The sequence below is a fragment of the Paramormyrops kingsleyae genome, chromosome 22 (genome assembly GCF_048594095.1).
Source record: "Paramormyrops kingsleyae isolate MSU_618 chromosome 22, PKINGS_0.4, whole genome shotgun sequence".
Taxonomy (NCBI): Eukaryota; Metazoa; Chordata; class Actinopteri; order Osteoglossiformes; family Mormyridae; genus Paramormyrops; species Paramormyrops kingsleyae.
Genome location: NC_132818.1, coordinates 11,504,492 through 11,527,243, shown reverse-complemented (window position 1 = coordinate 11,527,243; position 22,752 = coordinate 11,504,492). Strand labels below are relative to the sequence as shown.

The window sequence follows — 22,752 nt, the reverse complement described above, 5'->3', positions numbered from 1 at the left end:
AGAACAGCCAAAATTTTATTAGTTTTAATTTATGGGAAGCAGGAATAAAGATCTAATAAATATTTTTGTATCTGTATCCCAGCATCAAGGTATACAGTTGGAGGTGATGCAGTAACAGCCCAATTCCTCAGAGGCTCCACAGTAGGTGTTAGGTTTCAGGCCACCCCCACACTGTTGCTGGTGACCCCCCCCCCCACCAGAATATGAAATTAACCATCCGGTTCCCGACCCCAACCTTCTTCGGAGCCAGTAGGTTAAGCCAAATTTGATTAACCTAGTCGTCATTTGTCTTCTTCCTTCCCAGTCTGACAGGCTGGTCATGGTCATTGGACCCTAACCTGTACTTACACAGGTGAGACTCTCACGTTCTAGTTTAATTGCTCATGGCTGAATAGCCTTCAACTGAATCATACCGTGATTGTGAAGGGGGTATATATAGGCCCACTAAAATGTTCTTCACACCTGCAGTTAAGGTTTCCCAGTCCTTTTGAAGGTCACTTGATGTGATCCCCCAATTCATGAGTCACTGCTGGATAAGTTGACAGCCTTTTCGGCCCTTTACCTGGCTGGTTTCTGGTTGTTCCCAGTGTCTCCTGCTTCACCTTATTCTTGTGTACTTCTGTTTTTGAACCTGGCAGCAGATCCACGATTAAATCAGGATGTAGAAATCAATCAATCAAAAATGCAGATGGTCTTTAAAAAGAGTGGTCTTTAATTTTTATATAAATAATTGGAAGGTAGACCGCAGCACTATGACTGTCAAATGTAACAAAAGCCTTTGAATGGGGAGATGGAGTGAGGGGGGGCGCGAGCTTCATGTCAGAAAGGTGAGGGAGATAAAGGGGAGGGACGGGCGCGCGGGCGGGCGGAGAGAGAGAGACAGCAGGCGGGAGGGAGGCGGCAGATCTGCGGCGTCCGGGAGCCGGAAGGATGGAGGTCCGACCGGAGAGACTGAAAGCGGCCGCGGGGAAGACCCTCGGCAAAATACACAGGTACTGCGAAACTTTACAGCCTTTTTCAACGGAACGATTTGGTCACAAATTCTAGGATTTTCACACACTCCTCCCCGATATACTCGCGTCTAACTTTAATTTTAAGTATGTTTTGCACAATACAGGTACCTGATTAGTGAAAGTATCTTTGTTATGACGGAGAATGTGAATGGGAAAACAAAGTTAACTTGAAAATGACACTAAAACCTGCTTTATGACATAACGTGCACAGGACTCTGAAATGAACAAAAGGTGTTTCCGTCAACCTTATATACAAATTACTTAATGGCCTTATCACACATTGCTGGCCAATGTCTTACATTTGGAAATTAGCACCATCTCTACAATTATCCAATTTATGTTCCAAAAAGTGTCATTAATAAAGTAAAATACCCGCAAATACGCGATTATTATGCCTCTTACGTGTTCGTTTTCTTTTTTTTTTTTTCTTTTTTTTGAAGGGCCGTGGGAGGGATGTGGGGGGCCCACGGTAGACTTTACCGAGCATATGCATTTTTTTTTCATATTCAGGGGCCACTATAAAGAGCTGGGCTCCTGAATCTGAAAGGGTATCCACGCCGATCCAACCCCCCTAGTGCTTTGAATCCGCTGGAAATTGCCGCGAGGTAAATCAGTGAAGCGTTCATTAAGATGTATAATTTTAACGTGCGATTTCTAATTACTGTTAGGGGTGAACAAATACAACAAGAAAATAATCACATAATTCTCGAAATGACATGCATTAGATAAATTTCTCTGAAATATACATTTAACTCCAACCATTCGGGTGAATTTCCTGTCAACCACTTCGGCAGAGATTTTATCTCGTACTTTTTAAAAATGGGAGCAAACTGGGGCAACGTGGACAAATCAAGTCACATAAAGCTACGACAGCGTTGATATAGAAACTCAGTCAAATATGTATTTTTGATCAAATCAATCCAAGCCATACCCTTACTATTTATTTATTGTTAAATTTATATTGTTATATTTATTTATTGTTGTCTATTGTTAAATAGGCCTAATTAAGAGATTAAACACACAAACAATTCTAATAAACGATAATTATCAAATACCTTTTTGTAAACCAGAATTATAAAATGACGTAAATTCAAGAATGTTACTGTGAGATTCAGTTTTGGAATTTATTTCTTTTATTTTGTTTAACTAACATAACAGTTTAAATTAATGTTATTTTAATTACTTTCTCCGAGCGATTTCGAGTCTTTTTTGGCATCCTGTAGCTATACGTCGCCGCCGGACTACATTAAACATAAATTGAAACATTTTCTGCGAGTATTTGTACTTCCGTTCAAGAAGGGTCCGTTACGCATTTTACTTACATGCCAAAAGTAATTTACTTATTTTGGGCATATCATAAATATCCACGCCATGAGTTTTAGTTGTAACGAATTAGGCAATGAGAGCGAATATTCAATATGGAACCAGCAGCGTTAGACATAAAATCATGTAGAATAAATAGTATTTTATGTAGGCACATAGAGTGATGCCACCCGCATACATACATACATACATATATAAATAATTTCTATTATACAGCATAAGTGAATAAAATATTTAAGAGCAGGAAATAATACAGAGATCACAGACATAACGGGTGCACGGACGGATGGTTACGATCCGAGCCCCGGGAATACTCCCCCCACTCTCCCCCAGGATTTGAGGTAGCAGCTCCTGCTAAATCCCGTCTCGAAATAGCCCGCGTTTTACCCAGATGTAGGTCCGCGCAAATCCCCAAACTCCGCGCCCCAGTCGCCGACTCCCTTGCCCCCTCCCCTCCAGCGGGATTAAAGGTGAAGGCGCATCAGCGTGCCTGGGTCACACTGTTGATCACTCTTCGGCAGTGTAAGGGCCGCCCACCCGCCGGTGCGTTTCTTTCGTTTGATTCATGCCTACGATACTTGAAGGCTCTTTCTGTAAATGACTTTCAGTTTTCGCTGGGTTGTTCTCTAATTTGTAGTTTAAAATATGCGCTCGCTACGTGGTTTGAGCTGTTGATGCGCATGCTTCAGTAGCCTTGAGGAGAGCAGTTCTGTGTAGAGTGTGTGTTTTTTCTCAAAGAAAGTAACACGATCCTGAACGCCGAATACAGTCAGACTTCATTTATAATTTACACCTTTCCCCATCAAAAAGCACTCTGAATTTCTGTATTAAACTCAGCAGAGAAAGATAATGACAATCACTCTACCATTCTGGTTTCATCTGCTCTGTGGCTGTGAGCCTTTCACAGTGTCCATCAGTGTGCCTGTCAGTGAGTCTGTTACGATGAATGTCTATAAAGCTGTCACGGTGTCCATCAGTGTGTCAGTTTTGTGAGCCTGTCACTGTCTATCAGTGTGCCTATCTGTGAGCCTGTCACTGTATCCTACAGTGTGTCAGTTTTGTGAGCCTGTCACTGTCTATCAGTGTGCCTATCTGTGAGCCTGTCATTGTATCGTAGTGTATCAGTTTGGGAGCTTGTCACTGTGTCTGTCTGTGAACCTGTCACTGTGACTGTCTGTGAGCCTGTCAATGCGTCTGTCAGTGTGTCTGTTTGTGAGCCTGTCACTGTGCATCTCTGTGAGCCTGTCACTGTATCTGTCACTGTGTCTGTCAGTGTACCTCTCTGAGCCTGTCACTGTGCTTGACTGTGAGCCTGTCACTGTCTGTCACTGTTTCTGTCACTGTGTCTGTCAGTGTGCTTGACTGTGAGACTGTCACTGTGTCTGTCAGTGTACCTCTCTGAGCCTGTCACTGTGCTTGACTGTGAGCCTGTCACTGTCTGTCACTGTTTCTGTCACTGTGTCTGTCAGTGTGCTTGTCTGTGAGCCTGTCAATTTGTGTGTCAGTGTGTCTGTCTGTGAGCCTGTCACTGTCTGTCACTGTATCTGTCACCGTGTCTGTCAGTGTGCTTGACTGTGAGACTGTCACTGTGTCTGTCAGTGTGCTTGTTGGTGAGCCTGTAACTGTGTCTGTTTGTGTGTCTGTCTGTGAGCCTGTCACTGTGCCTCACTGTGAGCCTTTCACTGTCTCCTTCAGTGTGCCTGACTGTGAGCCAGTCAGTGTGTCCATCAGTGTGTCTGTCTGTGAGCCTGTCATTGTCTGTCACTGTGCCTGTCTCTGATCCTGTCATTGTGTGTCAGTGTGCCTCAATGTGAGCCTTTCATTGTCTCCGTCAGTGTGCCTGTCTGTGAGCCTGTCACCGTGTCTGTTTGTGAGGCTGTCACTGTCTGTCACTGTGCCTATTTGTAAGCCTTTCAATGTGTCAGTCAGTCAGTTTGTGAGCCTGTCACTGTTGCTGTCTGTATGGCTGTGACTGTGCCTGTCTGTGAGCCTGTCAGTGGGTGTCTCTGAGCAGTAGGGGGGGTTAGGTTGAGGGTTGTTAGGTCCTCCTAGCTCTTGAAAGAAGGACCCCTCAGCCAGGGGGTCCAGCTGCCCCACGCTGTGTCTCTGGGCTTGGGAGCATCCAGAGGACCTCGTGCATGTCTGTGTTGCATGTCTGTGCTTCATGATTGTGCTGCATGTCACTCCTCCATGTACCAAATGCAGGCGCAGGCAGGACGTTGTCGGGTGCCCTGGGGAGTAGCTCCACCACCACTCCAACACCAAGAAGACCCCCCCAAGTTCTTTGCCTGTCCTATTTGTGCTGGTAACACTGGGGAGGGGGGCCGGTGCTAACTTTGTGGCCCCATCTTGTAGGTGAGACAGCAAAGGAAAACAGCACAAGATAAGCAGGAAATCGGAACATGCGCCATGCAGTCAAGGGTGCAGTGCATTATGGCAAGACTCACTGATAGGGGGACATCCTGTGTGGGCTGTGTATGTGTAACTCAATGTGTTGCATGAGCAGTGATGCAGCCTGGATGGTCCAGTACTGTGTGTGTGTGTGTGTGTATGTTTGTGTGTGACTGTGTGTGCCTGCGCCTGTGTATGAGTGTCTGTGTGTGTGAAGGTCAGGTGGGCCTGATTCACTGTGCTTCAGAGGGCATCTCCCTGGGTAGCACTGTCCCACAGAGACACAATCTGTTCACCAGAGAGCGAGGGGCAATGGGGGGGGGGAGGGGGGCTGTGTTCAACAATCCTCATTTCCACAGAGAGATCCGCAATTATGCTGAGAGGGGGGCGGAGGTCTGGAGTGGAGTGTAATCAGCTTAAAACCCTTCCTGTTTGTGCTGGATGGCTGCTCCAAAGACACTGTGCACCTACACCAAAGTGTTGTCACTGCCAGCCTCTCCCTCATCACCCGAAGCCCGCTCACCCCTCGCACCCGCTCACTCCCAATGCCCACATTCCACTGATGCTCACTTGCACCTCCATGCTCACGTGTACCCAGCCCTCTACTTACCCCGGATGCCTGCTTGTTCACAATGTCCCCTCACCCCCCCGATGCCTGCTCGCCCCCCAGGCCCACTCACATCTGGCCCTCCACTTGTCCCTCGATGCCTACTCGCCCCAGATCCCCACTAGCCCCCTGCTTCCCACTCGCCCCCCAATGCCTGCTCATCTCCCCCATGCCCACTCGTCCCTGATGCCATCTCGCCCACTATTCCCATTCACCCCTGATGCCCACTCACCCCCTGTCGCCCGCTTGTCCCCAATGTCTGCTTACCCCCGATGCCCACTCGCCCCCGATGCCTACTTGCTCCCCTGTGCCCCTCCCCCCCAATGCCCACTCACCCACGATGCCTGCTTGCCCCTGATGCCCACTCACCCACGATGCCTGCTTGCCCCTGATGCCCACTCACCCACGATGCCTGCTTGCCCCTGATGCCCACTCACCCCCGATGCCTGCTTGCCCCTGATGCCCACTCACCCCCGATGCCTGCTTGCCCCTGATGCCCACTCACCCACGATGCCTGCTTGCCCCCGATGCCCACTCACCCCCGATGCCTGCTTGCCCCCGATGCCCACTCACCCACGATGCCTGCTTGCCCCCGATGCCCACTCACCCACGATGCCTGCTTGCCCCTGATGCCCACTCACCCCCGATGCCTGCTTGCCCCCGATGCCCACTCACCCACGATGCCTGCTTGCCCCTGATGCCCACTCACCCACGATGCCTGCTTGCCCCCGATGCCCACTCACCCACGATGCCTGCTTGCCCCTGATGCCCACTCACCCCCGATGTCTGCTTGCCCCCGATGCCCACTCACCCCCGATGCCTGCTTGCCCCCGATGCCCACTCACCCCCGATGCCTGCTTGCCCCCGATGCCCACTCACCCCCGATGCCTGCTTGCCCCCGATGCCCACTCACCCCCGATGCCTGCTTGCCCCCGATGCCCACTCACCCCCGATGCCTGCTTGCCCCCGATGCCCACTCACCCCCGATGCCTGCTTGCCCCTGATGCCCACTCGCACCTGATGTGTTGATATGACAGAACAGATGGAAAGACGGAAACAGATGCCTGAGGATTATCCCGGTTCTTCCCCAAGTTCAGGTTCAGCATTTTCTTTCGTGGAGATTATGAGGGCGGCTCTGCAACTTTGTTACCATGAATAGGGACAGCAAGTGTCTCCCCTCGACTTCCCCACAAAGTGTGCCGTGAGCTCTCTGCTGAGGCACCTGTGGCTCAACCAGCCGGCCTGGCTGCTGAAGTCCCTGTCAGTGTCACTTCGGCACGTCACAGATGGCCCCGTTGCTGGTTCTGGAGCCAGTTAGGGGCCCCGCGGGGGGCCCCCGAGATGCTGAGTAAGATCGTGCTGTTTGTTTGCGCTGCGTCTGTGCTATCAGCATGACGCCTCAGAGCTGAAGCCAGACGCAGGATGTGCCAGGATCCGGCGTGTGGTGGCTGCTGCCGGGAATGTGGGGCTGCGTGCTGTCCTTGGAGGTGTCTCCGTGACACCAAGGGCTCGTGTAACACACACACTTCCGCCGCAGTCGCTGTGACAGCGCTAAGCAGGTATTGGCCGTGATGTAGGTGAGAGCCAAGGGGTGGGGCTTAATTATGGCATAATAGAGTGGGAGGGGCTTTCTGTCATTTAGCACAGTAGGCGGGTACCAGTGCCAAAGTATGGGAAAGTGGGTGGTGCTTGGCAGGGTTCCTGATTTTAAAATGTTTCTACAGCATATTTAGTGCCCTCAAGATTAATATTTGGGCTTTAATATCCATCCGCCTCTCATCACTGATTCAGCATAGGGCTGCAGTGATCCTGGCATCTATTTCAAGAGCGCGAGGCTGCGGACACCTTGGATCAGACGGAAGTCCATCCCAGGCAAAGGCACACACACACAGTCACACTCTGAAGGCAATTTCCAGATGCTAATTAGCCTAACGCCATGTGTTTGCACTGGAGCAGAGCCCGCAGGACCGCCAGAGGATCACGGCAGCGATGTGCGACAGCGATGTGCCATAATGAAGCCTAATTGAGGCTCAGGGCACGGGCTCATTAGCGTGTAGCGTGTGCTGCTGCCCATGTGCAAGCTGTCGCTGAATCAGCCCGGCTGAGCTGCCACCATCGGGCGCCGAATGCAGCTTTCAGGACTCCCCAGCTCACTGGCAGCTCCAGGGGCGCAGCATCGTGTCGGCCCTGGGGTCCGCGGCTCGGCACTGGAGACACGCCGGCCAGGGGAGGCTGGGTGTATGCACATTACTTTCCGGAAATGAATCATTTTGCTAATCCTAATCTGAGAGAGACAGATTAGGGCAGCGGGGGAGGGGGGCGGAGGGCATGATGGTGATGAAACAGAGACAGTCTGTTAACAGTGAGAGATGGTAAGGGGGGAGGAGAGGGAGATATAGGGGAAAGAAAGAGCTGTGTGGCTCTGTGGGTCAGGACTCTGTGACTACATCGGAAGGTCAGTGGTTCAAATCCTGTGGAGAAAGATTTCAGCATTGGGTCCTTAACTACAAGTCCTCTGGTGATGCTGCAGACCCCGGGTCTTGATCCTCACCTGCATTTTATTTCAATAGTATCAGCTAAGTACATGTTAAGAAGCTACAGGTTCCCCTTCCAGCATGTGTCGTTTCCACTGGCATACAGAACCCAGGCTGTACCCAAGCCGCACTGCATAGACAGTTACAGCGCAGTTCCAACTTGGTTCAGTTATCCCACTGCAGAAGGGTTGGCTTGGTAAAGGCGTTACCGGGTTTGGAGAGTGACAGTGATGTAAAGATGCTTGCTGTTTACACAGTGTACCTCATGATTTACTTTTGCTAATTTCCTAATTTCCTTACACATCTGTGCTTATGTTAGCATCAAACGTTAGAGGAATTAGCATTCACTTGCATAAATTTACATTAGAAATCCATCCTGTTCAGCTGTTCTATAGCACTTTTTTAAATAGGAGTTTGGAAATTTCTGAGTCATCGAGAACATACCGGCACATTGTAATGTGAGATACTACTACTAATAAATAATGTAAATATATATAACATACCCTTTTTTCTTGAGATAATCCATACACAGAACACCAAGATCTCCGTGCATTTCGACCAATCAGATGTGAGGAGACCAGCTCGGTTTGGTCATGCTTCTGCCTACTGTGGTTATGGCTCGGATCTTGTGGCAGTGTAAAGGCATTGGACTCTGCAAAGCTCCTGCTCTCTGGGCCTCATTCACTCTCTGATCACATGACGGTTAAACAGAGAGAGAAAAAAGAAAAAAAGAAGGGAAACCAAGAAGAGAAGGAGGATGCGAGAGTCACATGTGAAAGGAGGGATTTATGCAGTGAAATACGTGGAGTATTTGGTCTCAGTGCTAATAACCATGGGAAAGAGAAATAGATAGATGAATTATTCATCTTTAGAGATGTGTGTAAATATTTAATAAACGTCTGGGAATAGGGGAGTTACCATGGGTGGGAGCTGCTGGGGGTCTGCGCAGATAAAGGTCTGCATGGCTCACAAGCCTGCTGCTCCTTATGGAAGGAGCTAGAAAGAACTAATTAGTCCCAATCGCCATCTGCATGTGTGATGCAAATGTGTGTGTGTCTGCATGAGTGTGATGCAAGTGTGTCTGCATATGTGCGATGTGAGTGTGTGTCAATATGTGTGTGTCTGTGTCCTTCCTGATGCACTTTCCTCCTCCACGTTCTCTGAATTTATAAGGGCAATAGTACATGTTTCTCGTCTTTAAAAAGCTCATCACTGTTTCCTTGGTTGACAACATTGCAGTGCAGGTTCTGTAATGGCTGGGTCCATAAACGTGAATGCAGTGCCGGTTCTGTACTGCCTGTGTCCGTAAAAATGTTATTGCATTGTGGATTCTGTACTGGCTAGGTTTGTGGAGATGTGATTGCAGTGCAGGTTTTGCACTGGCTGGGTTCGTGGAGTGTGATTGTACTGCAGGTCCTGTACTGGCTGGGTTTGGTTTGATTGCAGTGCAGGCTTTGCACTAACTGGGTCCATACAGATATGTTTGCAGGTCAGGTGCTGAACTGACTGGGTTTGTGGAGATGTGATTGTAGTGCGGTTTCTGTACTGGATGGGTCCATAGAGATGTTACTGCAGTGCGGTTTCTGTACTGGCTGGGTCCATAGAGATGTTATTGCAGTGCAGGTTCTGTACTGGCTGGGTCCATAAAGATGTGATTGCAGTGCAGGTTCTGTACTGGCTGGGTCCATATAGATGTGATTGTAGTGCAGGTTGTGTACTGGCTGGGTTTGTGAAGATTTCATTCGAGTGCACGTTCTGCCTTGGCTGGTTTTATGGAGATGTGATTGTAGAGCAGGTTCTGTACTGCTTGGGTTTGTGAAGAGTTGATTGCAGTGCGGTTTCTGTACTGGCTGGGTCCATAGAGATGTTATTGCAGTGCAGGTTCTGTACTGGCTGGGTCAATAAAGATGTGATTGTAGTGCAGGTGCTGACCTGGCTGGGTCATAAGAACATAAGAACATAAGAACATAAGGTCCATATAGATGTGATTGTAGTGCAGGTTCTATAACGGCTGGGTCCATAAAAATATTATTGCAGTGCAGGTTCTGAATTGGCGGTGTTTGTGAAGAGTCGATTGCAGTGTAGATGCTGTACTGGTTGGGTTTGTAGAGATATGACTGTAAGTGCAGGTTCTGTGCCGATAAGGTCTGTAGCTGGGTATTTTACTGATGGTCCTATTCCACCTAGTATGTTGTGGTAAGACATTTGCCAGAGGAATGGCAGCCATTTGGTTTGTCATCGTTTTGGACGAAGCTCGCTCTCTCTCTGCGGTCGGTGTTCTCACATTAGGAGCCGTCCGATTTGACAGCTGCTCCGAAATGCGTCACACTGACCTGCTGTGCCAAGGGGCTGTGCAGAGCTTCTGCTCTCATGTGCACATGGGATGATTCCACCTTCATCTTCTGTTCATTTTTAGGCTGATATTATGTCACAGCAGTGGGCTTTATTGGTTACCTGTTGGATCAGCAGAAAGTCACAGTAATGTGTAGCAGAGTAGCTGTGAGGTGTGATAAGATCAGTGACCCAGTAGGACTTTCACCAGTAATGATGATCCAGGTTGTAAAACTTGCAGGCTGGTTCAGTTTCTCAGCTACTAACATTCCTAGTGGTTCTTTCATCCAGCACATCTCTGTTGGCCTGTTGACAGAGATTATCTTTTGAATCTTTTCCCCTGTGTGTGCCATGAATATGATCTAAAACACAGCTTCTTGCAATCCTCTTCATACCTGCTCTCCCTCTTTAAGGTTGTTGGAGAAACGTCAAGCCAATGGCGAGGCGATCGAGCTGTCGGCAGAGGGGCGTCCTGAGTTGGTGGAGGAGAAGGAGCTGCCCATCGTGGACTGCACCTGCTTTGGCATGCCACGCCGCTACATCATCGCCATCCTCTCGGGTCTTGGCTTCTGTATATCCTTTGGTATCCGCTGCAATCTGGGTGTGGCCATCGTCAGCATGGTGAACAACCACACCGTCTCCAGGGGGAACAAAGAGGTACTGGTGGTAAGTGTGAGTGAGCCAGAAGCACTGTGTCAATGTGTGCTGTGGCTGTTTGTGATGCCCTGCCGTTACCCACTGATGACCTGTGATAATGGGCGGAGCTTGAGGAGCTCCCTGCTAACCCATGACCTCACATTACCAGTATGGAGCTAAAATTGCATTAGAATGTTGTTGTAACATTATGAGAGCATTCAACCTTAGCTGAGGCCCGGAGCAGTGCAGTTCCTATGGCGTCTGCAGAGAATCTTAGTGAGCCCTGAGATCCCCTTTCACTGTTGGCTGGGACATGTCCCTCTTTGCACCTTGTGGCTGGTGGCTCAGTGAACTTAGCCTCTGTGCTTGCGATCAGAAGGTTGCCAATTCAAACCCAGCCTTGGCATGTCTGCGGGTCCTTGAGCAAGGCCCATAACCCCCAGCTCCCTGGGTGGTGCTATGGGTGCCGGCTTCTCATGGCCAGCTTGCACTTACCTACAGACAGCAAGTTGGGGGAGGTCTAAAGGAGAAATAGATCAATCTGTTATTATAATTTGACTCTGACGTGTCGCTTGTCGCCACTGCTGCCTGTGGGGTGTGCCTCTTTGCCTCTGCTGCCTATGACATGTCCCTTTTTGCCTCTGTTGCCGGTAGGGTGACCACCTAATCCATGTCAGGAGGGACACTATGAGCTACTTCAGCTTTTACGAACTACTTTAAAGCTGAAAGGATTCTGTGCTCTGCTAAAATGTTTGGTTAGTTCCTAGATTGAAAGACTCATCCAGCTGTTTCGCATTAACATTACTGACACATATGCATGATTATAGGAGACTGACCAATCAGCATACGGCAAGAACCCAGTGCTTAAGTGAAATCCTGGTCCTTTTAATTGAAATGTATGAAATGGTAGTTTACAAATCCTGTTGTAGCTCATAGTGTCCCTCCTGACATGGATTAGGTGGTCACCCTAGTTGCCGGTGATGTGTCCCTCTTTGCCTCTGCTGCCTGTGACATGTCCCTGTCTCCTTCTGCTGGCTGTGTCATTACCCTCTTCGTCTTTGCTGGCTGTGATGTGCCCCTCACTCCCTCTTCTGGCTGTGATATGTCCCTCTTTATCTCTGTTGCCTGTGACCTGTCCCTGTTGGCTGTGATGTTTCCCTCTCTCCCTCTTCTGGCTATGGCATGTCCCTCTTTGACTTAGGTGCCTGTGACTTGTCCCCCTTTGCTTCTGCTGCCTGTGATGTGGCCCTCTTTGTCTTTGCTGGCTGTGCTGGGTCTCTCTTTGCCTCTGCTGCCTGTGCCATGTCTGTCTTTGCCTTTGCTCCCTTTGACTGTGATGTGTCCCTCTTTGTCTTTGCTGGCTGTGATGTGTCCCTCTCTCCCTCTTCTAGCTGTGATGTGGCCCTCTTTGTCTTTGCTGGCTGTGGCATATCCCTCTTTGCTTCTGCTGCCTGTGATGTGGCCCTCTTTGTCTTTGCTGGCTGTGATGTGTCCCTCTCTCCCTCTTCTAGCTGTGATGTGACCCTCTTTGCCTCTGATGCCTGTGATGTGCCCCTTTTTACCTCTGCTGCCAGTGACATGTCTCTCTATGCCTTTGCTAGCTGTGATATGTTCCTATCTCCCTCTTCTGGCTGTGATGTGTCCCTCTTTGTCTTTGCTGACTGTTGCATGTCTCTCTTTGCCTTTGCTGGCTGTGACGTGTCCCTCTTAACCTCTGTAGGCTGTGATATGTACCTTTCTCCCTCTGCTATCTGTGGGATGTCCCTCATTGCCTCTGCTGACTGTGACATGCCCATCATTGCATTTGCTAGTTATGATGTGTCCCTCTTTGCCTCTGCTGGCTGTGACGTGTCTCTCTTTTCCTCTTTTGGCTGTGACATGCCCCTCTCTCCCTCTGCTGCCTATGACGTGTCCCTCTCTCCCTCTGCTGCCTATGACGTGTCCCTCTCTCCCTCTGCTGTCTGTGACGTGTCCCTCTTTGGCTCTGCTCCCTTTTTCATGCACCTGTCTCCCTCTGTTGTTTGTGGGGTGTCCCGCTTTGCCCCTGCTTCCTGAGATGTGTCCCTCTCTCCCTCTGCACAGGGAGCTCAGTTCTTGTGGGACCCAGAGACAGTGGGCATGATCCATGGCTCCTTCTTCTGGGGATACATCGTCACTCAGATCCCTGGGGGATTCATCTGCCAGAAGTTTGCTGCTAACCGGTCAGCATTGCTTTTTTATCATCATTCTCACATTCCTGTTTCTGTCACACTGCTTCTTATTGTTGTTCTTCTCTTTCCGATTTTTTCATAGTGCTGCATTAATCATTGATGTCTCTCTCTATCTCTCTTTTTCCCTCTCTTCTGCACAGTGTTTTTGGCTTTGCTATTGTGGCCACCTCCACCCTCAATATGTTTATCCCAACGGCAGCGAGAATTCACTATGGCTGTGTGATTCTGGTCAGGATCTGCCAGGGTCTCGTGGAGGTACACATTTCTTACAGAATAATCCTCATGCCACCTTTTTGTGCCATTTGTGCTGGTATTGGATACACCACACCAAACGCTGACTGTTGTGAGCATAGTGGGTTTTAATGACATGAACACATGTGGATTTGTGCTTTACAGTGCCACCTACAGCTTGGCCAGCAGCCTGTGCTTCAGCTTGGGTTTCATGGGAACCCCAGCTTGTGTGTCAGGAATCTGGAGTGCACATCCCACAGATGTTCACGCACTTACTGAACTGTGTCCCTCACTCCATTTCCTGTAGGGGGTGTCGTACCCAGCATGCCATGGGATTTGGTCAAAGTGGGCCCCACCTCTTGAAAGAAGCCGACTGGCTACAACTGCCTTCTGTGGTGAGTTTTACTTCTGTGGCTGTTTAGCATCACGTGCTGTTTTGGCCTGGTCACATCCTCAGATGACAGAACATCTGTACATGTCTCAGTTCTTTCGTGTTTCTTCTCTTTATGCCCACATGTCAGGCTCCTATGCGGGGGCCGTGGTGGCGATGCCGTTGGCGGGGGTGTTGGTGCAGTACTCCGGCTGGTCCTCAGTTTTCTACGTCTATGGTGAGCACCATTAACACCAGTCATCAGCATCACTCGGTATAGTGCCCCACTTTGTAGCTTCCAGTTTAATAGATCGGGAAATCCTGGCTGTGATGCTTGTGCCTCGTCCAACTTGCTCACAGTGCAGTGTCTTCCATCCTTAAGTTCCCCTCTTCACTATCCTCCTCCTCAGACCCTTCTCTCTGTCTCCCTCCCTCTCCCAGGCAGTTTTGGGATCTTGTGGTATCTCTTCTGGATCCTGGTGTCCTACGAGAGCCCAGCAGCTCATCCCACCATCACCCCTGAGGAGAGGAAGTACATTGAGGATGCCATCGGTGAGACTGCAGGCCTGGTAAACCCCCTTCAGGTAAACACCCATTGGTTTGAAGGGTAACACCTCTCCCTGAAGATAAACCACAGCAGGAAGACACCCCCATTATGGCTTTGAAGTACCCAGTTATCTTAAAATAGTGAAGTGATATATGGAAACGACTCTTTAATGCAGTGGGCTGTGTTCTGTCTAAAAGAAATTCAAGACCCCCTGGAAATGCTTCTTCACCTCCATGCCGGTGTACGCCATCATCGTGGCCAACTTTTGCCGCAGCTGGACCTTCTACCTGCTTCTCATCAGCCAGCCAGCGTACTTCGAGGAGGTGTTTGGCTTTGAGATCAGCAAGGTGAGATGATGTGGCGTGGAGCTTTTGTGGCCAGACAGACGCACTGTCGAAACGAGGTGCGACATTCTCATACTCGGACCTGTCCCTGTCCCCGTAGGTAGGGTTGGTGTCCGCCCTGCCCCACCTGGTGATGACCATCATTGTCCCGATTGGCGGTCAGCTGGCTGACTTCCTACGCTCACGCCAAATTATGTCCACCACAAATGTCAGGAAGCTCATGAACTGTGGAGGTAAATGAAGAATTGTTGATGTCCTCCTTTCACAGCATCTCTGCCCAGATCTTTGCTGCCTTTGCCATTGATGTGGTATGTGTCTGCAGTGCAGTGAGGAAACCGTTCGTGCATCACGCAAACTGGGCGGGTCCCACTGCAGTGGCCTGGCACTGGAAACCCATTACAGTGTCTCCCTGCACTCTTTCTCACAGGGTTTGGCATGGAGGCCACTTTGCTGCTGGTGGTGGGTTTCTCTCACACCAAGGGCATCGCCATCTCCTTCCTGGTCCTGGCTGTTGGATTCAGTGGCTTCGCCATATCAGGTGAGAAATCGGCCAGGAAGACTGTAGCAGCGATGGAGCACACAGCACAGCGAGGAAGACAAGGCTGTTTGAGCTGAAGCAGAACAGCCCAGTTAGTGCAATGCAGAGCAAGCAAGCAAAGGAGAATCAGGCAGCATTCTGGGTAAATGGACTGCGGCTAGTAAACTGAGCAATACATATTCTTTCTCTCTTTCTCTCTCTCTCGCTCATCCCCAGGATTCAACGTGAACCACCTGGACATTGCTCCTCGATATGCCAGCATCCTGATGGGCATCTCCAATGGGGTGGGCACTCTGTCTGGTATGGTGTGCCCACTCATTGTGGGCGCCATGACCAAAAACAAGGTATGACTTGCATGCCCTCTGCATGGGCGGCTATGTCTGTATGTGAGTCAGCCATGGTGTGTCTCTGTGGGCCAGCACGTTAAAAAGTAGAGTATCAATGCAGTAGCTCCCGGAATCCCAGTGCATAGAGTCTGTGCAATCTAAAGTGCGGCCCTGTGCAGAGAGTATGTGCAGTCTGAAGCATGACCCTGTTCAGAGACACTGTGTGGTCTGAAGTGCAGCCCTGTGCAGAGACACTGTGCAGTGTGAAGCATGGCCCTGTGCATAGATTCTGTGTGCAATCTGTAGCTGGCCCTGTGCAGAGAGTCTGTGCCATCTGAAGCGCTGCCCTGTGCAGAGACACTGTGCGGTCTGAAGCGTAGGCCTGTGCAGAGACACTATGCAATCTGAAACCAGCCCCTGTGCAGAGAGTCTGTGCCATCTGAAGCGCGGCCCTGTGCAGAGACACTATGCAATCTGAAACCAGCCCCTGTGCAGAGAGTCTGTGCCATCTGAAGCGCGGCCCTGTGCAGAGACACTATGCGGTCTGAAGCGTAGGCCTGTGCAGAGACACTATGCAATCTGAAACCAGCCCCTGTGCAGAGAGTCTGTGCAATCTGAAGCACGGCGCTGTGCAGAGACACTATGCGGTCTGAAGCACGACCATGTGCAGAGACACTGTGCGGTCTGAAGCCTGGCCTTGTGCAGAGAGTCTGTACGGTCTGAAGCCCAGCCCTGTGCAGAGAGTCTGTGCCATCTGAAGCATAGCCCTGTGCAGAGACACTGTGCGGTCTGAAGCACTGCCCTGTGCAGAGAGACTGTGCTACCTGAAGCACGGCCCTTTGCAGAGAGTCTGTGTGGTCTGACGAGCGGCCCTGTGCAGAGAGTCTGTGCAGTCTGAAGGGCGGCCCTGTGCAGAGAGCCTGTGCCATCTGAAGCACGGCCCTGTGTGTTATAACCACACCCCTGCCTCTGTGTGTCACTGCTCAGCAGTGGAAGGATGTCAGCAAGCTGCAGGGAAGCAGCCGGCCGGATCTCAGCTGCCACACTGCAGACGGGCTGGCACCTGTTTCGCTGTTTCCTCAGCCACTGTGATGTTCCTGCCTGCTTAAGCACATTCACAGTCATTGTTCCTGCTACAAAGAAGGATAAAATATTCTGCCTCAGTGTCTACAGACTCGTCAGCCTTAAATCTGTCGTCAGGAGGAGCTCCGCCTGCAGAAAGCTGCCACAGACTCTCCGCTTGGCCCTACGCTTTGCCTACTGGACCAGCAGATCAGTGCAGGACGCTGTGAATATGATCTTCCCTTCAGGAGCACGTTGCATATCAGGATGCTTCTAGCCTCCAGCACTGTCAGCACTGATTCTCTGACCCAAACAAGTTCAATCTGGATCAACCCCCCCCCTTGTTTGCATTGGATCTAGTGCCTTGTCCACACGTACACGGGTATTTTTTAAAACATACCTTTTTCTTGGGCTTTTGTCCACACGTAAACGGCATTTTAGGTCACTTAAAACGGAGCTTTTGCAAAACTCCACCCAGGGGGAAGATTTTAAGAAACTTCGTTTTCAGCATCAACATGTAGACAGAGAAAACAGAGTTTTTGGCTCGAAACGTCAGATTGTGCGCCATTGTCCACTTTGTTTAACGTTAGAGTTAGAGTTAGAGTTATAATGCCGCCTGTTGGTTTGGCATGCTCTTGACAGTGCATTTTAGCGGTTTCATGTGGACGGAAATATTTCAGAAGACAATGTTCATGTGGACGGGGATTTTTTTTAAAACGGAGGAGGAAAAACACCGTTTTAAAAAATACCCGTGTACGTGTGGACAAGGCATAGATCTTATAACTGACCTAGATCATAACACTGATAAAATGGTATCAGTAGTGACTGGAACATCGATTCCCATTCGCCTCCCCTTACGTTCCAGTACTGTCTGGATTTTTTCGGGATAAAGTGCAGGCCAATGCTCACAGCATCATCCCCTAACCTGGCTTGGTAGGGGGTGTTGTGCAGTTCTGCGGGTTCAGACTCTGTGCCTGTGATTGGAAGGTCAGCGGTTCAGTGACTGGCAGAGAGGTTTCACTTTTGTGCCCCTTATAGGGCCTCAAACCCCCACTGCTTCCAGATCTCTGCTCATCACTCATGGGAACTCATGGGAGTTTTACTTACACAAAAATATTCTGAGGGCAGAAGGAAAAATGATTGGTTTAGATAGATATCAGATTTTACAGGAGATGAGTTCAAGCAACTAAAGGAGGCTGGATCAACCAATCAGATGTCTTGGTCCTGCCTCCTCTAGTTGCTTGGTCCCACCTTATCTCCAATCTGATTGGTTATCTCCCTGAACCAATCATATTTCCTTCTGCCCTCAAAATATTATTGTGTAAGTAAAACTCCCATGAGCATCTGCAAAACAAATGTAGATGCAAACTGTAAAGTTACTCGACTCATGGGGTACTGTCTGCAGAGCCACGGACAAGGAAGGCTGGATGATACAGTCAGGCTGCACACCATGAAGAAATGCGCAAATAAAACATAAGTGAAGAGTGTGACATATGTTGAAACTCAGCACCGGTCCTGCTTTTCTCACTCTCTCTCACCTCAGACCCGCGAGGAGTGGCAGTATGTTTTCCTCATAGCCTCAGTCGTTCATTATGGAGGCGTGATCTTCTACGGTCTGTATCTTCCTCCTCTATTGTCTGTGGGCTTGTGGTGTGACTTTTTTGTTGTCATTTCATCTCGTCTGGTTTCCACCTTGTCCTCTGTCACCTGGTGCTTTTGTGGTCATCCTGTCCGTGTGCCGTTTTCCGGTTGGTTGTTTGCTCGCTGCCCTCTGTACCACTGGCATCTCACGCAGCATCTTACATCTGCAGTGAGCAGAGTTGCCGTGAGATTCCCCGTGTCATCACACTGACGCCATTTCGATTGGCATGTCCATGCATGCGGCTGTGACGCCTGGCGCTCAGAGGGCAGGGTAAGGGGTCAGAGTTCTGGGAGGAACTGCGAGTTGTGTGCCTTGCAGGTGTTTTCGCTTCCGGGGGTAAGGGGTCAGAGTTCTGGGAAGAACCGCGAGTTGTGTGCCTTGCAGGTGTTTTCGCTTCCGGGGGGTAAGGGGTCAGAGTTCTGGGAAGAACCGCGAGTTGTGTGCCTTGCAGGTGTTTTCGCTTCCGGGGGTAAGGGGTCAGAGTTCTGGGAAGAACCGCGAGTTGTGTGCCTTGCAGGTGTTTTCGCTTCCGGGGGGTAAGGGGTCAGAGTTCTGGGAGGAACCGCGAGTTGTGTGCCTTGCAGGTGTTTTCGCTTCCGGGGGTAAGGGGTTAGAGTTCTGGGAAGAACCGCGAGTTGTGTGCCTTGCAGGTGTTTTCGCTTCCGGGGGTAAGGGGTTAGAGTTCTGGGAAGAACCGCGAGTTGTGTGCCTTGCAGGTGTTTTCGCTTCCGGGGGGTAAGGGGTCAGAGTTCTGGGAGGAACCGCGAGTTGTGTGCCTTGCAGGTATTTTCGCTTCCGGGGGTAAGGGGTCAGAGTTCTGGGAGGAACCGCGAGTTGTGTGCCTTGCAGGTTTTTTCGCTTCCGGGGGTAAGGGGTCAGAGTTCTGGGAGGAACCGTGAGTTGTGTGCCTTGCAGGTGTTTTCGCTTCCGGGGAGAAGCAGCCCTGGGCCGACGCGGAGGACACCAGCGAGGAGAAGTGCGGCATCCTGGACGAGGACGAACTCGCCGACGCGACGGACGACATGTACCGTGATGGGGGAATGGGCCAGTACGGCGCCATGAGCCAGCGCCCACTGGGGGACAGCAAGGTGTCACGGAGGGGCACTGGTGGAGGGGGAGGTGGAGGCGGGGGTGGGTGGGTAGCCGATTGGGACAAAAGCGAAGAATACGTACAGCCACCTGGATCTAACAGCTACTTGTACGGGGGGGATGTGGAGAGGGAGTTGACCTAGATGGAGGAGCAGGAAGTTACAGGAGGCAGGGAGGAGGTGTAGGAGGAGAGATTCAAATAGTGTCAGTGTGTGTGTACTGCTGTATCCTGTGCGTGAGTGTGCGTGTGTCTGTACTGCTGAATCCTGTGTGTGAGCGTGCGTCTGTAAGTATGCCTGTACTGCTGAATCCTGTGCGTATGTGAGTGTATGACTGTACTGCTGTATCCTGTGTGTGTGTGAGTATGCGTCTGTATGTCTGTCTGTACTGCTGTATATGGAGCGTGTGAGTGTGTGTCTGTACTGCTGTATACGGAATGTGTGAGTGTGCGTCTGTCCCTTGAGAGTGTCGCTGTGATTTTATTGGAAGACTCCCTCCATGCCTGGTAGGTTTTGTGTTAATGGCAACGTGAGCTTTTCTGTCCCTTTTTCTCACTTGAGGGTTTGCACTTTGCATTTAATGGACTTTCTATAGATTCAGAGTTTAAAAGGCTTATTAGTGTTACCTGTCTGTGTAAAACAGCACTGAACGCCCATTAGACAAACACAGCAACCGCGCAACTCAAAGCTACACTCCCAGTGAGCCACTGGCTGTAGCAGTGACCTGGTAGCAGCTAGCGGGGACCTATGGCCACATTTTCAGTATTTGAGGAGTCCTGGGGGGCCTCATGGTCCAGATGGTCTGGAGTCCTGGGCCCCCTGTTATTGGGGCTGGTGGTCTGACGTGCATCTTACAGTTCAGTTATTCCTCATCATCAGGTGAAACTGTATGTCTCAGGCCATCAGTTTCCCCTGCTGCTATGTGCAGAACAACCAAACTTCACCCTGAAATACTCTTCTTTAGTAAAAGTTTATCCAGCTACAAGCCTGCAGTATTTTCCCATCGCAGTTGTGCTGATTTGCTGAACGTGAATGAAAAGAGAAGCCGGTTGTGGAAATGCATTCTGGGAATTCAGTGTCTCACATGGGAGATTCAGGCATAGCTGCCTTCCATCCCACGGCGGAATCTTCTGTAGCGGTTTTATAGATTAGGTGTTAGCAGCCCTGTGATCTTTGGGTTCATCCTACTCGTGTGTGTGTATCAGTGTGTGCATGTTTTAATAGTTTCAGCACCTGTACCCCAGATATGCAGCCACCCCTTTGCTGATGCCTGTGCCCTTAGCAAACACTGGGGGGCGCCACTGAGCTTGACAAACTCTTCGCAGGGCTGATCTGACCCGAAACCTCTGAGCTGAACTCCACCCACCTCTGAAACTGAATGCTCATGGGTGCATAAGCGAGACCATGGGGGGGTGAGGGGGGGGGCGCTGTGTGCACCCGCCCTACTCCTGCGTTTACCCTGCTTTGCATGAGGCCTGCGCTCCTTTGTGTGTGTGCTGAGTTGGCCAACAGGCGGACAGCAGCCAGCAGCAATAGAGTTTGCATCTGTCAGTCATGTGTGTGCTTACAGGTGATTGGTTGCTGGGGGGGGTAGTGGGAGGATCATGTCGTTTCTCAAGATACGCTTAAAACTACTGAAAAGGAAATGCAGCATTTTCATAAAATATTTGAACAATCATGTTTATTGGTAATAGAAGAACGTTATGAAGTGTTTACCTACAGTTCATGATATCTGCAATTAATTTGACCTGTAGAGGGTTGCAATAACCAGCAGAGATCCCGAGGCCCTCAGGAACGCTGTGAATTCTGGGAAGGGGAGTATGGGAACATACATGCCTGCCTTCACTATGAAGCTGAATGATGTTATACTGCTGCATTTTAATAATTGTTCTGGTCTGTCCTGTTATTTTTTAATTCTTGTTTTGTTTTCATTGTTCTGTTCTTTGTGTTATTTAATTGTTACAAAAAAAATGTAAAAAACATATAAATATATATATATACATAACCGGTTAAAGATTACATATGTAAAAATATATATGTGGGAAAAGCCATGTGTAAAATAAAGAAAAAGTTGTGAATATATATTGATTTTTACTTTTGATCTGTGACTGTTCTGTATGATTTTATGAATTGCAGATGGTAGGGTGACCAGATAATCCATGTCAGGGAGGACACTCTGAGCTAGGACAGGAATTGTAAATTACCATTTCAATTAAACGGACCTGGATTTCACTTGAGCACTGAGTTCTTGCTGTGTGCTGATTGGTCAGTCTCCTATAATCATGCATGTGTCACTAATGTTAATGTGAAACAGCTGGATGAGTCTTTCAGTCAAGGAAATAAACCAGTCAAAGCACAAGAAGAGCTGAACTAATTAGCCGAGCACAGGAGCCTTTCAATTTGAAAGTAGTTTGTAAAACCTGAAGTAGCTCAAAGTGTCCTCCCTGACATGGATTATCTGGTCACCCTAGCAGATGGTAAGTTTCATGTAGAGGCTGCCTTGACTCTGGCTATCTGACTCCCGTCTCGGACTCCCATCCCAGACTCGGGCCGCTGCAGTAGGGTACCACCTCACACCTGTAGCACTGAGCACCACACCCTGAGGCGTGCAGCACAGACAGGGTCAGCAGGAGAGTGCTCCAGAGCTGCTTTCACATTTAAGGCGTTTATTTGGACACTGGGGGCGGGTCCCTGAGTTCAGGCTCGAGAAGTGGGGGGGGGGGGGGGGTTGCAGTGCTCTTCTGTCGCTCTCTCCCCTCCATACCCCACAGAGTGCATCTGGTCCCATGACTAATCTTTGCTTAAAATCACTGAGATAATCCTGCATCCATCTGTCGAGTGGTGGGGGGGGGGGGGGGGGGGGGGCGGTGGTGGATAGGAGAAAGCAGGGACACGTGAGCTTAGCCCGCCCCCCCTCGTCTGCGAAATCAAACTGCCCTGCCTCCTACTCCCGGTTCCAGGGGGAAACTCACACACATCGGGCCTGGGGCCACTGGAGTGCAGTGTGCTCATGCTAAACACGGGAGCGGCTCTTAGCCACTGGGTCCCTGCTGCAGTCAGACACCCAATCAGGGCTGGGTAAGAGACACCGCAGTGCCATTCCCGGGCTCAGCCTGGCCTGCCCATGGGAAGATCACTGATGCCATCTAGTGGTGTTAAACACAAACTACACCTTAACGTGGAAAGCATTACATTGAGAGAAGCTTTTATAGAGGGTGGCATGGTGGTGCAGTGGTTAGCACTGTTGCCTCGTACCTCTGGGACCTGGGTCACATGTGTGTGGAGTTTGCATGTTCTCCCCGTGTCGTCGTGGGGTTTCCTCCGGGTACTCCGGTTTCCCCCCACAGTCCAAAGACATGCTGAGGCTAATTGGTGTTGCTAAATTGCCCTTAGGTGTGCATGTGTGAGTGAATGGTGTGCGAGTGTGCCCTGCGATGGGCATAACATCCCCATCGACACGCAGTATTACCTGGTTGTTCCCTGCCTCGTGCCCGTTGCTTCCGAGATAGGCTCTGGACCCCCTATGGCCCAGTAGGATAAGCGGGTTGGACGATGGATG

At 50.1% G+C, this 22,752-nt stretch overlaps 1 protein-coding gene across 1 annotated transcript; it reads left to right on the top strand.

Annotated features, from left to right (window-relative positions):
- Positions 1-857: 857 nt before the first annotated feature.
- slc17a7a (solute carrier family 17 member 7a) lies at positions 858-21,185 on the top strand. Its single transcript, XM_072705012.1, has 13 exons — positions 858-992; positions 10,613-10,865; positions 12,918-13,036; positions 13,186-13,300; positions 13,584-13,671; positions 13,798-13,884; positions 14,088-14,230; positions 14,391-14,540; positions 14,638-14,770; positions 14,965-15,075; positions 15,292-15,419; positions 18,007-18,076; positions 19,021-21,185. Exons 1-13 carry the CDS (start codon positions 931-933, stop codon positions 19,335-19,337), a joined length of 1,776 nt encoding a protein of 591 aa, XP_072561113.1. The 5' UTR covers positions 858-930; the 3' UTR covers positions 19,338-21,185.
- Positions 21,186-22,752: the final 1,567 nt, after the last annotated feature.